General features: G+C 35.3%; 1 protein-coding gene across 1 annotated transcript in view; it reads right to left on the bottom strand.

The window, feature by feature from the left end:
* Positions 1 to 18222, bottom strand: part of PCDH11X (protocadherin 11 X-linked) — a 663037-nt gene that overhangs the window by 336569 nt on the left and 308246 nt on the right. Inside the window, exon 4 of the mRNA XM_036841163.1 lies at positions 13887 to 13967. Coding sequence (XP_036697058.1) covers positions 13887 to 13967 — 81 coding nt within the window. The remainder of the gene's footprint in view (positions 1 to 13886; positions 13968 to 18222) is intronic.

Genomic DNA, 18222 nt, shown 5'->3' with positions numbered 1-18222 from the left:
GGTGGATACTTAACCACTGGGCCACCAGGGAAGTCCCAACAGCTGCTGTTTTAGAGCTTTGACTATCACTGGCCCAATTGTTTTATATGCATTGTTGAATTTGATCCTTCCAACAGCCCTATGCAGCAGGTATGCTATTATCATCTCCATTTTACTGATGAGAAAACCGAGACTTAAAGAAATTAACTAGTTTGTCCGTTGCTATGTAACTAGCAAAGACGGAATTAAGATTCAAACCTCAGTGTGCCTGTTTACAAAGCCCATGTTTTTTAAGCATGAAGTATGTTTTACTGTCTCCCCAAAGTGAAACTGAATTCAATGGAGAGGGAGTAAATGCAGAATTCATGCTTTCAAATTTGAATATAAATAGAATAACAAGGGCAGACCTTAGAGATACCCTGCAGTCTCCCTGCCTGGATCCGTTTTCTTTTGGCAGTTTCAAAGCAGCCTCTGAATCTCCCATTTGAGTGTGACTTAAACGATTACCTTCTCATTTTGACATGTTTAGTAAAGGAGGAAAAAGAAACCGACAGAAGTCCTTTCTGCTAAATCCTTGTTTCATACTTAACCTTCAAAGTTACTTGATCTAAGATTTAGTATGCACAAGTTAGCTGACTGTATGTACCAAGGCTGCTGAACTGAAGCCCCAAAGAAAAAAGCAGGTCCTCAAATTTCTTAGGCATTGTTTAAGATGTCAAATGGTTGAACAGCAGTGCCAGTTATGGGTGTTTCCAAACATGGTCTAGATATAAAAAGTTTGAATTCGTGTAGAATTCTTAGATTCTATGTCTACTGCTATTACTTTTATATTGTTGCTTGAAGTTCTGTGCCTCTAGCAGAAAAGTGCAAGTTTACTCTTTTTATCTATTAAATAGCTTGATCTCAATAAAAAATAAAGGTAGGAGAGATCCACTAAAAGAAAAGTCTATTCTTAGTCCTTCCCATTGGGACAACATAAATTACTTCTTCAGTTACTGTTGTCTTCTGAATGTATCATTATTTATTCTATCACTGAGCCCTGTTGGTACATATCTTGTAGCCTCTCCTTTAAAAAACAGTTCAACCTCAAGATTTTTAGATTAAGTACAGATTATTTAAATTCTCTTTGCACAAATCAAATTGTAGTATCTCTACAGTAAATTTCTTTAAATCTAATACATATTCACTTAACAAACTTCTTTTCCCCCTTCTATAGCATGAATCACAGGAATTTAACAATATGTAAAAGGAGTACCAGAGGTGACAAAACATGTTTGCTGCCTATTATATGCCCCTATATTATTATAAGACTAGTACCAATAGATAGTAACAGTACATCAATTAACTAATGAGCATTTCATTTTCTTATATATTTCCTGAACCCCAAAATTTAAACACCCATTTTCTCTGTCTTGCCAGGATTTTAAGTATTTTCTAAGTATCTGTTAGGGAACATGAAAAACATCTTTCACTTCCTTGAGGTCAGTAGATAATTCAGTTAATCAATACACATTTATTGCTTGAGTTTTACAGGGTAATGGAAAACAATATGTTAGATTTTTTAACACAAGTTTCAATGTCCAACTAGCTAGCAGACACCAGAAAATAAAAATCTAGATCACCATGTTTTGGCTGTAGATTGGTAAGGCTACATTCTCTTAAACACTGAGAACATCAAAATGGGAAGGTAAATAAATTGATAATTTTTCAGTAGCAGGTATAACATAGCTTTTCATGTCTCTTTTCAGTCAATTTCTATTTTATTTTACTATGGCATAATTTTTACTGTCTTGTTATAACTGCTTATTTACATGATTCACTTTCAAGGATACAATCTTTTTTATATAGTATATACATCTATTTTTCATTCTTTGATAGAGCAATGTTCTCCATGTTCATTGTTATAGGAATATGCTTGTTTCATTGACTGAATTGTAATGAATAGCAGAATCTTTCTATAGGCTGTTACTGTATCTTAATAGTGTCTACACTACAGCATCTGCGAAAGTAGAAAAGTAAATGTGAAGCTGTCATGGTCTGAATCATTAACCACCCCCCCCCCCCACTAACACATTAGTTTCTCTCCCCAAGGAGTACAGAAACTCAGAAATACAACAATTTGAATCATAGATTTGATTTTTAAAGGTCCATGGTAATATTATTTAAGTTTAGGTGGTATTTCATCTTAAAAATACAGTGTGCAACCTTCAAGTCATGTTCAGAAGGATATAAAACAGACTAAACAATCACAAGGGGATTTTATTTCAATGAACAAAAGACACAGGTTCACTTATTAAAAATTGGAAAACAAAATAATGTATGCCGGGAAGCCCAACAGCATTAGGATTATTAGGCATAACCAGGAGCATTGTCACATTATTTTAGAGAATATATTTCTGAACAGAAAATAAACTTGAGTGAATACAAATGACTGTAATTTATTGAAATTTGCATCAAGTTTATAGATCTTGACATGCTAAGTAATGCCAGGGGGAAAAAAATAGAAAAAGGAGCTAAAACTAGCATATTTCATAGGATCAATGCAGGGATCAGGTGTTACATTTGGCAATGAAATAAAAGAAGCAGAGGAAAGCTGGGGAAAAGCCAAGGAGTAAAATTCAAATGCAGAAGTTCTAAGTGCACTCCTTGGAGGGAAGTTGATGTTATATGTGGGTCAGTGTGTATGAGAGAAAAGACAATAATATACACAGTCACTTGCAAACTTGCTGATGCTCAGAATGTATACTTTATTCACTATTAAAACTAAATGTGCTCTTAAATTATATTTACAGTATAGATTAACTGGGGGCATTTCCTGTCTGCTTCAAAAACTTCTTCTAAGGATTAAAATTTTTAAATACAGGCCACTTGAGAGCTCACCTGTTTTGGCCTCTTCATCTCTTTAAGTTTTTTATGTGCTACCATGATAAAATCTCAGAATCAAAATATTATAAATGACACAAGGGTGTGTGTGTGCTTAATATTCCCAAAAGGTTATTTGGAGTTCTTCTGCATTTGGGTTTCAACTAACCTTTCAGTTCCTGACAATCAAAAATGACTTTTGATCTTTAATCTGTTTCCCTCATGTACTCTTTCCCCCAAACAGAAGTTCTCAAGGTAATCCAGTTCAACCTAAAATTGATCCAATTCAAATTAAATTTTTTTCATTGATATTGAGGCAACTCTGTTAATCAGGGCATGCTATCTTCAGGAAGAGAAAAATATTGTAGAAAGAAACTATTATGTAAAACAGGAGATCTGGTTTCCAACTCTACCACTTACTACCTATGTGAGGTTTTGATATAATAACTATTACTGCTGATGAGGGTCTGCTGAATACAAATCACTGTGTTTTTTTAAAAAAATTAACAAATGTGTTATTGATCCTAATCCTACTCTTATTGTCCTACTCTTTGAATTCCAGCTCCAACCAGAAATCTTTCCTGATTTCCACTCCCAGTCGAATGCAATCATTTTTCCATGATGATAGTATTGTTACTTATTCAAGCATTTAGCACCTATTTATTTCTATTTTATTTTATAATTAGTGGTTAGCACATTTTTTCTTACTAGGCTGTAGGCTATTGGAAGACAGGTCCTGCATTTTTTTTCTTTTTTCTTTTTCATGGTTTTATTTCCAGTATTTGCCTCAGGACTTAGAGCAAACTAAATACTCAATAAATGTTTTTTTGAATTATTGTGTTAAGTGACAATAAAGCAAGAAAGAAATAGTACAAACAACTTACTTTGGAAAATATTAGTCCAAGCAGAGAGAGTGGGACATATGGCACAAATAATTTATTTACCTTAATTTAGAGCAAAATGCATTTTGTACAGGTGTAAATTATATTGCCTCAGAAGAGCTAACTCTCAAAGACGTTTTTATTAGAATATTAAAAGAAAAACTTTGCATTTGACATGTTGTAAAACTCCCTTTCAAACTAACAACAGAGCTTTAAAAGTTGTTGTAATAGAAAAAATATCAACAGAAGCCCAATATGTTTCTATGCTACGTATTAACAACAATGCCAAACTCTCAGAGGTGATGCAATGGAGAACACCCACAGAATTCTCAAAGCACACTTGAGTAGCCAAGATATAACCATTTTAGACAGAGCAAAGGTAAATGATGTCTAGGGAGTGTGTTCTGTGATTAAGTACCACTTTTAAGGGGTTGATGGAGTTGTTCATTTAATTATTTTCTTGTATAAGTACATGCACTAAACACTTCCAAGGATCAAAAAAGTCTGCAATATTTTTTATCCTCCTTTTCCCATAAACATTCTCTATTACCATCTCCTTAGGGCATCAGGGAGAAGGCATGCTATGCTGGTCAAGTAACCCCAGTGTTGCCTTCAAGTATCATAAGCTGAAATAAGCATGACTGCCTCAAAGAAGAGTCAGCACAGACATGCGACTGAATATTCATCTTGCCTTAACTCTAAACATACCTCGATTAGATACTTCTTCACATTGCCCTATGGTCAATAGGGGAAGGAGGTTAGGGGCTGGGATGCAGAGGTGTTGCCGTTCTTATTCCTAACATCAGAACACTTGAGACGCTCCCTTACAACCAATTTTTTCTACACATGAAGAACACAAACTTACACAAAGTTACATGTCGGTTATATCTCAATAAAACTGAAAAACAATGGCCCAAGAGGTCCTCACAGTTATCTCTCATGGTCCAAATAACATGTGCATTAAAGAGGCAAGGCAGATCACTAAATCCTCTCTTTGTGTACCTTCAGTACTTATGCCTAGCAAGCAGCTTCCCTTTATTGTAAATACACAGAACGTAAAAGTAGCTCACATATGAACAGATGCTTTAGAAATAATCCACCCTCAAAATTATTTTATGGAGTATTTTAAGAGATCAGTTGATAGTATTGAGCAAATTACTTATAGTTGATTTTTCAAATGTAGCTTTAATTAGGATGCCAATTATTGAGGTCTCCAAGCGGCAGAGTTCATTTGATCATGTTTCAGATTTAGCCTCACGTACCAAGAACACTGATGGAATTCTGAAGAGCAACAGTGATGATGGATGGAAAGTGAAACAGTCAGCTTTGCTTCTTGGGTCTCTTGTTCTATTAAGTCCTACCATTTGACCCCTTGCCAAAGAAGGGCAGAGTTTAATGAATTAGTTATTTTAGAGGCTAAGTAATCTTCCTCTTTAGAGACTTTAAAACAAAAATGGAAACCTCGCTGTGAGATGACACAGGTTGAAAGAGAGAGCAGCATGGACTTTTTGAGAATAAGTGGATAAAGAAATAAACAAAGCTGCATTACATTATAAAACACTGATTTGTGGCCTGTTGTTCAATAGGTGAAACACATATATACATACATACATATATATAAGATTAAATATATATTAATATATAATTTAATTAACATTGATTGAATATTTACTGTGTGCCAGATATTGTACTAAGTACTTTATACAGGTTACGTATATAATCTACATCCATTCCTGATAAAAGGGATGTATTAGTGTTGTCATGACAAATGATGAAAATAAAACTCTGAGCTATTAAATAGTTTGGCAAAGATTACATAACCAGTCAGTGGCAATGCTGGTATTTAAACCCAGACTTGATTCCAAAGTGCAAATTCTTATCCAACATGGTATATTGCCTCTTCAAAAAAAGTGTAGGTGAATACCAGTGCTTAGGGGAGAGAAGAATGTTTTGCCTCTCACCGGAGAACTCTTACTGAATTCAAGACACTATACTAGGTATGGAGTCATGAGTTGAAAACCATCCCTGCTCTCAAAGAACTAACATTTAAATGGGAGAATAAGACATGGGCACAAATATTTGAAATGTAAGTCTGTGTGCGATAACAAGCCTTGAGAGGTACATACACAGTGCTATGGGAGCTCAGAGAATGAAGAGCTAATAGCCAGTTGGGTGGATTGAAAAGTATTTCACATGGTACCTTAAAAGATGAGTACTATGAGAATGGTTAAGCACAGGAGGAGATAAGGGATAAGCATTGTTTGGAAGGGAGAAATGGATACAAATAAATAGGTAGGGAAGAATAAGAAAACTGAAGGAAGAGTAAAGAGTATAGTTTGATTGGAACTTAAGGTAGGCATTGAGCAATGAGCCAGAAAGAAAAGTGTAGAAAGACCAGAAAGTGTGGGCCAAAACATGGAAACCTGTGACTGTAACTAAACTTCTTTCTATAAGTAATGGGAAACATCTGAAGATTTTTAAAGTAGGACCCTCCATATGGACCTTCCAATCAGTATTGGAATTTAGGATGAAAAATATGGCAGGTCTTCCATAATAGACAGGAGAAATCTAGGAGAGGGGAGAGGAGATGGAGTTTTACAGCAGTAGTTCAGGTGATGTGTTTTTGCAGCCTTATCTTAAAGAATATGTAGATGAAATATATTTGGAAATTCACTGATGAATTCTTTCTAAGGTAACTCAAATCTGATCAAAGATCTTTGGTAGAAACCTGGTGAGAGTTTCAATATGAGCACAAAGTCTTCGGTTGCCCTACTCATTTTTCAATAACTTTAGTTCACAAAAAAGAGCTCTATGTCATAGAGAAGGGCTGACAACTGCAGAGGAATCAGGATGTTCTACAATGTATGCTAATAGGAATTAGCAGCAGGAAATAGCCACAGGGGAGAAGGACTATCTACTGCAAAGTCAAAAAAAACAGAAAACAAACAAAACAAAAAGGAAAATCTTTAGTGTCAGAGGCATGCAAACTGCTAAATTGCTCTAACATTGTTTCCCTGACATTCATTGAGGCACTAACGTTAAATGGAGCAATTTGACATTGTTGCATGTGAGACAGAATGAATTCTACACAAACAAGGCCTGGGATGACAGATTTACTATTCAGATTGTTATCTGCCAAAATCATGAGGTGAAATACTTCCACATCACATCATTAAGGAACTCCCTGCCATTATATATTCCTTAAATATATATATATATATATATATATATGTAATGAGGGTAATGGTTTACACCACATTTATGCTGGAAATCAACAATTGGTCTAATGATTAGGTCATAGAATAGACCTATGGATGAGATTTTGATAAAGTTTACTTTTGTTTTTACTAATTTTTAACTTAGCTCTAGATTATATCAGCAGGTGTATCAAAGTAACTTAGGGACCGTATGCACTTGTTACTATGAATCCGAGCAAACTCAGTAGTGTTTCCTCCAAGAGAATTTCTTTACTTTAATTTGCTTATAATAGTTTTAGATTAGCCAAAAGGAAGTATTTTAAGCATATAATTTCATGCTGATCTGGGAAACTGATATATAAACTTGAATCAACTGGAATTTTTTTCCTTCAGGGTATCTCCTATCAAAATGAAGAGACATGGACATATGATGTCTCTGGCAATTATCTACTTTTCCTTTATATATACTTCTGAAGGTTGTCAGCTCACCGAACTGTAGGAGGTGAATGCCAACTCTACCTCGGGCTTGAAATGATCTGCACCATATCTGGGAGTATTTTAAGGTGCCCAGTCATCTCACTACCTAAGTGCAGAGTATGGTGTGCTAGGGTAGGCCATGGAAACCTGAATGTCCATGTTTGTTAATGGCAGTTTCACTCACCCAGCTCATGTGCCTGGAATTTTCCCCAGCTTCTTGTTTTACTTTCCAATTTTTAGATGGGATTGGAAAAAAATAAAAAAGAATTGGATATCTGCGTATTGAACATCTATTGGGTGTTTGCCTTAGAATATGTTGTGTTAACCCTCATAGCAATTCTATAGGAATGATATAAATATCCTCATATTACAGATGTGGAAACAAATTCAAATACTTTATCACTGGCCCCAGGCTTCACACATAGTTAATGGGAGAACCATTGGCTGGAGTCTTACTACAAAGAGAACCCAATAATATGGTTGCCTGACTATGATTATCAGCACTGTTTAAATATCTTTTCTACAGAACCCCTCCCACTAGTTCAGGACCTTTGCTTTCTGAAAGTTAGTCCAAATTTATCATATTTCCCCTTGGGAATTCTAATTTGCTTGCTGACAGTTCTCCTGTAAGGATCGTACCCTTACCCTGAACGGTGCCCCCAACTCTAGCCCTACCTAATTTGATGTTTATTCCTCCCTCATGTGGCCTACTTTTAATTCCCAACATGCTTTATTTGTGAGCCCACATGATAGATAAACCAAGTGATGAGCTTTTAACACTTTGATTTCAGTGTCATCAAAAAGGTTTCATCTGTGATTACAAATAAAATTTATTTTGCTTGGGTGCTAGGCATTGCTAGAGGACTCATGTGCAGGCTGACAACTCATAATCCAGATTCCATGTAAAGAAATGATTAATATGGTAAAAGTAGGTTTATCCTTGATTTCTTCCTTATGTTTTGAAAATTGAGACCTTTTTTTATTCCTATGAATTACTATTGTACCTAATGATATTTAAGGTCTATATTTATTTTCTACTTTAAAGCTTAATAACCAGTGGATATTAACATCATAGTTAGCAATTTCTTTTCAAAACTGGTTGCCAATATTTTGTAGTTTAAGAGCTCCAGAAGAATGGTCCCCATCTGTTGCAGTGTGTATTCATCTGCTGTGGGTGCTCACGAGCCTTTTGTCTGTGAACATGGCACAAATCTGCTATGCTGCTGAGATTCACAAATAAGCCATGGAATCAGTGGGCTGTCAGGTCACACGTGGGATGCATGTTCACTGAAGAGACATTCTCTATGAATATAATAAGAATGGGAGGCAGTGTGCAGTTGGGGAAGAATCATGGACTTTAGAATCAGAACATTAAAGTTTGAATCCCCCTAACACTCACAAGCTGCGCAAACTTAGGCGCATTATTCAACCTCTCTGAGCCCCAGTTTCCTCAACTAAGAAAAGCAGATATTATAGCAACACCTCAACGAAACTGCTGTAGGGACTGAAGAAAAGGAAATAATTACTGTGGAGCACCTAGCATGATGCTTTTAGTAGTCACTTAGAAATAAAAGTCATTAACGACTAAAAGTAAAGTACTCACACCACTAAAGGTCAAGGACAAAGGCTAAATCTTAGGAGTCTGGTCGGAGAACAATGTTGAGTATTTTCCATATGTCTGAAAATAAAACCTTATATATAATGTCACATCAAGGCATGTTGATTTCTCTTTTTAATGAGGTTTCCTATTGTGTCAAGACTTACCTCTAAAGTTGGCTTGGCATTTTAAGGCCTTCCACAAAATAATCCTAGAAGATGAAAATAACTCTTGAAAGTTCCCAGATTAAGCTTTGGAAAAATTCTGATCTCAGATCCTTGCATGATCATTAGCTTACATTCCCATAGAACATATACTTTTCTCTACAACATGAAGAAATCATAACAAGAAAAAAAACACATCCTGAATTTCCAGCCAAAAGATAAGTGCTTTGATCTTTGAGGAAAATATGAATTATGAAGTGTGTAGTTCAAAAAAATTTTTTTAAATAGTGTATATCTTAAAAGCATTATCAAAAATATCATCTGATGTGAAACCAAGGCTGGCAACTAAAGGAAGTTAATGGTATGTGCACCTTGGAAAATGTTTTGTGGTTTCATGACCCCAATGAATTTTTTTCAAGATACTTTTGCTGCTAATGAAGAAACATTACAAGTGGTCCCACTGAGTAGACACATATTGAAATCAAAACAAAATGCTGCCTAAGTGTAGTCTAACATTTCATGATTTAATTATGCACAGTCTAGGAAGGCAGTTTTCTTTAATTATCTATTTTTTTTTCCTTGCAAGAGAAGCAAAGACACTAGTGTTGACCCTTAACCTGAACATCTAAACTTTCCTTTGGAGTTGTTCTATTTCAAAACAAAAAACCAATAATAGCGTGTGACTTATTCTATCAGTAGTTGTAGGCCATTTAGAATATGAAAGAACTGTAAGAGCTGATTTTACTTTATGAAAACTGATTTGCCAAAGCCCTGTGGATTTCCTAACCATGCTGTGGTAAAATATAAGATTAGTGTAGCAATTCCTTCATCAAATGACTTTACTGTTAACATATCGAATTAGTGATCCTGTTAGCCACTATTCCAAGATTACAAGGTAATTCTTTAAAACCATGGGAATTCTCATGCATTCTATTACTGTTAATTAGCCTTTCTCATCCTGCAGAAAGAATTTCATTAAGGATTATCATTGTAGATTTAATATGTCTAAAAATTTCATTTTTCTGATTATTTTAAAACCTCATATTCTTTATGATCCACACGTCTTATTGTTCTTTTATTTTCATTCCAGCATCATAACGAGGTCATCTTCCTTTATCATATGCAAATACAAGCAGGTGTTCTAGCTGAATAGAAAATTATGTTAGTTTAACACTAGAAAGAGACTCCTTTTAAAATATTTCTTGTCCCAGGGACCACCTTCCATTATTGCTGTTCATTTGTGGTGAGAAATTATTAAGCAGTTGTTACAAAGGTGAGCTTTAGAGCCAGACCCAGGGAGTCTGCATCCTGTCTTTGGTACTTGCCATCATCTCTTGGTGCCCCAACTTCCTCATCTACAAAATAGGGTTAATGATAACAATAATAGGTTTAATAATAGTTATAAGTTTGTAATGAGAATTCAATGAGTTAATGTTTTAATTGCTTAAAAGACCACCTGATATGTAGTAAGTTTACATAGGTTATGTTAAATAAAAGAAATAAATTCCATTGCCACATATGACTTCTGTCATCTTTCCAAAGTAAAAATTTGCTCTACTTTTCTTATTTCTCTTGTATCACTTCACAGTGTTTGCACTATTTCATTTACTTTCTGTGCCAGAGGTGAACTGTTTTCTTTGTAGTAGACATAAGTCACTAGTTGTGGGTGTTAAGGTTTGGGAAGTTAATGTCAAGCAGTGGGTCCATTCCCCACTCATATATTCTATAGCAGTTGCCTGATACTACTGTTCTAAGCTATTTAGTTCTCAATGAATATAAGTCGTGACCACAATACATCTGGATTTAATGAAGTACAGTGGCAGCCAAGTTAATGTCTATATTCATAATCAGACTGTCCTCAGAATCGTTTCACAAGCAAGGCCATTGTAATTGAAAGTCATAGAAAGCCACAGAAAGACTCCCCCCAGATATACTAGTTTTATTTTGTTTCAAGTTTTTGACAGAACGTTATTCAGTTTTAGACTTGCTAGCACACAGAGCATTGTAATTACTAAGAATCAGAGGCAGGGAAGGTGATTGGGGGTGGAGAATTTATTATGCAAGGGGAAAAGATCGAGTTATTATAGAATGCTGCATTACCAAAAAATAAGAATTCCACATGAACTGTCATATGTAAACAGCATGTGAAAAGTTGGTCAACGGCCATTTCCGAGTAGCTCTCTATTTCCCCTAGTACTACACAGATGCTAGGAGGTTAGCTACAGTGAATGTTTATGACCCCATTGTTGTCCACTGCACATTGAAAAGCTGCTATGCGTGATTTGATTCCTTTTCCAATGTTATTTAAAAATCACGTTAATTTCTAAAAATCTAACTTGGAACTTCAAGACATGCACCCCAGTTGTACACATATTTTCTAAAGATTCTAAGAAAAGCGCTAAAGGAAATGGACTTACAAGGATATTTCTTGTAAGGAAATGGACACTTTCATTTTGATTTTCTTTGGTCAAAGAATAAGTTGACCTATTTCATGGTTCACAAGTTACTTCAATTAGTTGAACAGTTGGCTTTTACAGCTAAGAACCATTCTGCTTTATGGGACACCATTGTAGTATTTGCTCATTTAAAAGAAATAAACCCTCCAAGTCACCATCTGTATCATGACTTTAATTGTCATCTGAGTGGTAGAGGGAGGCATTATCAAAGAGTTTAAAGATTTCAATGGAGGAATAGAAATAATTTAATTTTCAGGTTACACCTAGTTTCAGTAGTTTCTATTTTTAGATTGTTGCTTTTGAAATCCCACAAATGAGTATTGAATATCTTGCTAAATATAAGGAACCATAAAAGCTTATTCATAAAACACATATTTTCTTTAAACTTTTCGGAGGCAAGCACAATGTTTACCAAAAACAAGGTTGGAAAGTCCTTATCTGTATCATATTCATGGTAATTCTATGCAGTGCAATCCACCACTCTATGATGCATCTTAAATTTCAATTGAAGTCTCAGGCAGTAAGGATAATCAAGGCTCTCAGATACCTAAAAGATTTACCTAATAAAAGAGCCTCAAGCAAAATGAACCCACTACAGGGAGATCAGTTCAGTGCTTTGTGACCACCTAGAGGGGTGGGGCAGGGAGGGTGGGAGGGAGACGCAAGAGGGAAGAGATATGGGGACATATGTATATGTATAGCTGATTCACTTTGTTATAAAGCAGAAACTAACACACCATTTTAAAGCAATTATACTCCAGTAAAGATGTTAAAAAAAGAGAAATAATTGTGTCTCCAACAAGATTTTAAGTTCATAAACAAACAAGAGGATCAGTAATCGGCAAGAAATTAGTAGAATTACTTATATTGCACTCCTTTTAGTAGAATACAATCAGGAGTAACTGGCTAGGTAAAAAATATTGCTCATAGAGCAATGTCTTATTCATAGAGGAAGAGTGTTACATAACAATGTCTAATTTCATCTGACATCTAACTATTTATCCTAGTCCTACCTCTTGTCACACTAGTAGTTCAAATCTTTGGACCTTAAAGTACACATTTTAAAATTGTGTACTTTTCTTCAAAAGAGCTATTCTGAAGACTGCATAGCCTATTAATCAAGGATATAGATGTGGATTCTATCACCGTGTATTCTACATCCTCATCAATTTTCTTGAGACTGAATCAGAGGTGCAAGACCGGAAAGTCAGTTTGAAATTTGGCAAAACTTCATGAATTCGGACTTGAGTAATTTAAAGCTAGTAACAATTTGGACAGCTCCTGGGTTGCAATGGACCTTTATTTAATTAACCATTTCTTCCCACAGGGCATGTATTAAATCTGTAACTCTTCCTAAAGAGCATAAATTAACACTGTAAAATATTGTAGGATGTTATTATTATAGAACACATGACTTCCATGAATTTCAGAAGCATTCATCAAATAATAAATGATAAGCAATGTGATTCTCTTCTCGCTCCATTTGGGTTGTTTTTCTGATACTCTAGATATGCATTTATGTATCTACATTTTAAAAATTTATATCCTTTGTAACAAATAAATGACATTTGAAAATAACTGGATAGAGGATAATTTATGGTTATTAATTTGGCACCCAAGGGGTCAAATTCAGGACCTCTACGTTATGGACAACAGTAAGTAAATCAGCCACAGAATAATAAATGGCCAACAAATGTTTAGATTGGTCTCCTCACTTCATCTGCAAATTCCCCTTATGGCCTCTATGAAGAAAACAAATTTGATTGGATTTGTTAGTCACATTTTGAGCTGTCCTGATTGAAATGAGTAAAAGTGGATTCTTTAAAAATACCTTATAACATAATTTCCTTTAAAATTCAAACTGGTTTCTTTCAGGGAGGTCTTACTAAAATTTGCTTAATTAGCATAAAATCAAATTGTCCTATATTATGCTAAACCTTAAATTTAAGTCATATTGTAAAACAGCAGTTCTCAATTTTTTTTCACTCCACGACCTCATGACTAGACAAACATCAGTGGAATAGACAACCATTTAGAAGATGCTTTTTGAGGAATACTTTTACCTTATGCAACAAATAAACTACCTCCAATATTATTATCAAACTACACTAGGAAGAAATATGTATTTACTGTCATATTTTCACACTAGAGTCCAGCATAAAATCACCTAAAGAAACTTCATGGAATACATATCGAGAAATACATCTTAAAAATGGTTTTTATACATTCATAAAAATCAAGGAAAGGGAAATATCAAGTGTTTCCTTTCATACCTGTGGTTGGGGATGAGTCCAGATCTGCACAGTAGTTGTCTCTTTCATGGGTGTGCGAGATCGTATAACCTCCTTCATTGGCTTTACAAAGGGAACAAAATAGAAGTATTTTTGTTTGTTAAAAGTGAAAAACATAGTACATTGCGCACGTGCATCAAACACAGGTAAGTAAAGTAGTGCCTGGGTAAATATCTCTTTCTAGACATTGTAGTTATTGAGGACTTACAATGTGATAGGCACAGCTCTAGATACTGGGAATAAACAAGAGAAAATAAAAAAGAAAAGAAATTCCTTTTCCCATGGAGCTTATAACCCAGTGTTACATTTAAGAGTTCCGTTAAACATTTGAATGCAATTGTGGAGGGCAGTTTAAAACATTTAAATGGCTGAAATTTAAGTTGGAGAGCCTTTCAGTCTAATGCTTTTACAATTCAATGGTTTCAACAGCTTATATTTGCAAATTTACAGTGTCTGAAATTAAAATCTATCCTGTGCATGCCACCACACCACAAATTTGCTATCTATCACATAAAGATATTTAACAGTTGTTACAAATGCCAAGAAATTTATGAACCAATATAGAGATACTAGCATACCAACCCAGAATAATTATCAAGATTTTGAAAAGATGATGTCTATATCCATTTTATTTTCTTCAGGACAGAGAGTATAGTCTCTGTTTTAAAAATATTGAATGTATACTCTACACATTTCTATGTATGTGATTTTAGTATATGGGGGAAAGGGTTTGGTTTAAAAGTTATCCTTTTATCTAGCCAAGGGAGAATTTTTTCAAGGAAGCTAAGGAAACCCAGTTCAGTGACTGTTGGAAGCTCATGGGCTATAATAGCAGAATAGAGTAGCAGTGACAGAGACCTTATGTCACAGTCTCAAGACTTCATACTGATGTTTGGTGTACTACCAATTAGAGTTATGTAATTATTACTTGACAGGGTTTTGAGGGGGAGCATATTTGCCACCCTAAAATATGTTTCTGGCATAAGGATTATTTTAGGCTGATTATTTTTATGAAACAGCAGACATAAGAAAAGCTCTGAAAACCAAGAGAAGTTACCCTTTTGTAAAGGATATTTACATTTATAAGGGAAATCTCCATTTGTAAGTGTGTCTCCCTCTCTGTACCAGGAAGTGAAGGATGACTAAATCTCTAAAACTTTTTTCAGTGAAGTAGGCAACAGACCTAAATCTGCACAACAATCTTACCCTTGATTATTGTGCTTTTCTTCATAGCCTCCCATAACTGGCTCCCCTGCCCCCAACATCTCCTTTTGTCTTTATCTGGAGATGGTATTTAAGGTGATGGCTTGAGCCGTTTCAGATAGTTACTCAGATTTCCTGGGTACCTCTCACATATACAGGAGGGATACATGTTATTAAACTTGTTTGTTTTCCTCCTGTTAATCTGTCTTTTATTATGAGGTTGGGGAGAGGGTCTCAGCCAAGAATCTGAAAGGGTGGAGGAAAAATTATTTTTCCTCCCCCACAGTTTTAAGTGCCCCATTCCTATTGCCTTACCATGACAGTTTATGTTTTATGTTTTTATTATCCCTGCATGCCCATTAGGTCAAATCAAGAAAAGAAGAGACAGTCAGATGTGGAACATCACATTTTTAAGGCCCAGTTGAGCAAGAATTATTTTGTTATCATTTAAATGGCAAATTGTGTTTATTCTGCAATGACACTATAGCTGTGACAAAAAGAATGCAATACACGTTAATATTACAGACTAAGCACTCATCACAGTATTCCAACTCACAAGAAAGCAACAGTTAGAAGAATTAGAAAATTAAAATGAAAGGTCTCATCACAGCAGAATTTCATCACAAAAATAAATGAAAATGAGTGACAAAAGTAAGTTTCTGAAAAGCTAATTTGTTAGCCAAGCAGAGAGAACTACTCACTGATGGTGAGTTATTAAACAGGGTTTGCTTACAACAACCAAAGAAATACATCTAGAGAAAACAAACTTAAGACTATTAGCATTTCACCAAGTACAGTTACTCAAAAAGTTGAGGACATTGAGAGCAACAGCAATGGTAAATTTTAAAAAAAACAAGGGAAAATGGTATGGAGTGTTTTTCCTTCGTGAGTTAACAGATGTTACCAACAATGCTTAATTGCTCTTACTTGCTTGAGGAAGTGATACCAAGTTTGAAGAGACTGAAAAATTAGCCTCTATGAATGAATTGTCTGTGTGGAACAGAACAGGCAAGAATATTTTCAAAGAATTTGACAAAACACTAATTCAGTAAAACCTGATGTGGGATCTGTTAAGGTGTGTTACAACTAATGGTGGGTGAAATATATGTTGCACAGAAAAAAAGTTTAGCTGGACAAATATACAATGCTTTGGAAAACATAAGGTGTTCAAAGCCTATGGCTGTTTATTGGATTATACATCAGCAGGTACTTTGTGCAAAATATTTGAATCTATCATGTGTTATTGAACTAGGAGTGTCAATAGTGAACTTCATTCACTATTGCTAATGGAACCATTGTTATTCCGTGAACTTTCGTCAAAACTGCAAGTTGAATATCCTGACTTGCCTTACCATACAAGCAATTGGATGGCTTATAAGTGGCAAAGGTTTATTTTTGAGCTCAGAGCCAAGATGGAAATTTTGCTGAATGAGAAGTACCCTTGACCACTATTATTGAATGCTGAATCACTCTGGCAATTAGTTTTTGTTGCAAACTTGATAACATCTTGATAAATCAACCTAAAATTGTAAGGTAAGAGAGTGCTTATATGTAAAACTTATACTGCAGTAAAGTCACTCTGATGACAACTAAAATTGTTTGAGTCACAAGTAATGGTAAGTTACTTTATACACTCCAGTCCTATAGAAGTTAAAACAAGAAGCAGAATTTCCATTTGTGCACAAACTCAAATTTTCAATAGGTTGCAATAAATATGGAATTGAGGAGCTTTTATCTATCAATTAGAAATGATTAATCTTCAATGTAATGGCATGCTAAATGGCAGATATGAAGAAAAGAATCTAATAGAATTCTTCAGATGCCTTCCAACAATAGATATGTTGAGTTAAAACTATATGCTTGTGGATTGATATCAGTATTTGGCAGTACCTATCTGTGTGAAAAGACATTTTCCGAGATCAGATACACAAGTACGTTCATTTCATTAGTAGTTCGCTATTACATAAAACATTGTACTCATTATTATTACACTTGATGGTTTGAATATCATCAATTTAAATTTTGCGGGAATTTGGTTTCTCTTTCGTTATATGTAAAACCTACAGGAACTGAGCAGGACCCTGGGGGGCTCCTGGGCACAAAAGCCTTTCTGCTTCCCCTGTTTCTTGTTTGTAGGAAATAATCTTCATTCAGGTTCCATGACCATCCCTAGTTCCAAAGGGCAGGTTCAAACAGTTGTTAATCAGGGAAGGGAGAGGATTGGGAGACAAGGGAGGAGCAGTCAAGAAACGATAGTGCAGCTTTGGGGTAGGGTCCTGGTTCCTCCTCAAGGGATATACATAACAGTATCTTTGAGCTCTTCTGCACAACTAAAACCCCCACCAAATGGAAGATGTTAACTACTTGATGAAGCATTCTTCATTCCAGAGAAAAGGTCACAGTTTGATAACCTCGAGAACCACAGAAGCCCATCACAAGACCACGTGATGCCTGATGATCTCTGGATTGAAGGAATGCAAGCCCTGCATGCACCCTGATCCTTATCAGCAAACCTGCCCCCCTTGAACCATTGCTATAAAACTCCTCACAAGCCCCCATGGGTTGGGACACATAGTTTTCAGGGCATTAGCTTACTGTGGCCTGCTTCACCTGGCAAAGCAATAAAGCTATTCTTTGCTACTTCACCCAAAACTCTGTCTCCAAGATTCAATTTGGTGTGACAGAGGTCAGGTTTCAGCAACACTACTCTGGCCCTTTACAGAAAAAGTTTGCTGACCTCTGATCTAGAGGAAAAGAAAAGACAAACTAATAACTATAATTAATGGACAAGTCTATGAAATAAGTAAAGTCTGGTAGACTCTAGATGCAGAGGGTGAAGAGAAGACATTTTTTGGCAGAGAGAGCAATATGGCCTAAGGTAGGGAAATCCAGGATGTGGTCTATATGACTGAAGATGTAACTGAATAATGGGACAGATGTATGAGAAAGTGAATTAAGCACATACTCCTGATGGACTTGCAAAGTCAGCTGGTGATTTTATAGTTATACACTAAGCAAAGAAGAAATTCTCAAATGTATTTGAGCAAAGTGTCCTGTGCTACAGTAGTTTCTAAGCAGATTTGTGCTCAGGTCTCAGATTTAACTTTATTTTTTA

The sequence above is a fragment of the Balaenoptera musculus genome, chromosome X (assembly GCF_009873245.2).
Source record: "Balaenoptera musculus isolate JJ_BM4_2016_0621 chromosome X, mBalMus1.pri.v3, whole genome shotgun sequence".
Classification (NCBI taxonomy): domain Eukaryota; kingdom Metazoa; phylum Chordata; class Mammalia; order Artiodactyla; family Balaenopteridae; genus Balaenoptera; species Balaenoptera musculus.
Note: the sequence above shows the minus strand (reverse complement) of the source record. Positions and strands in the feature narration are given on the sequence as shown.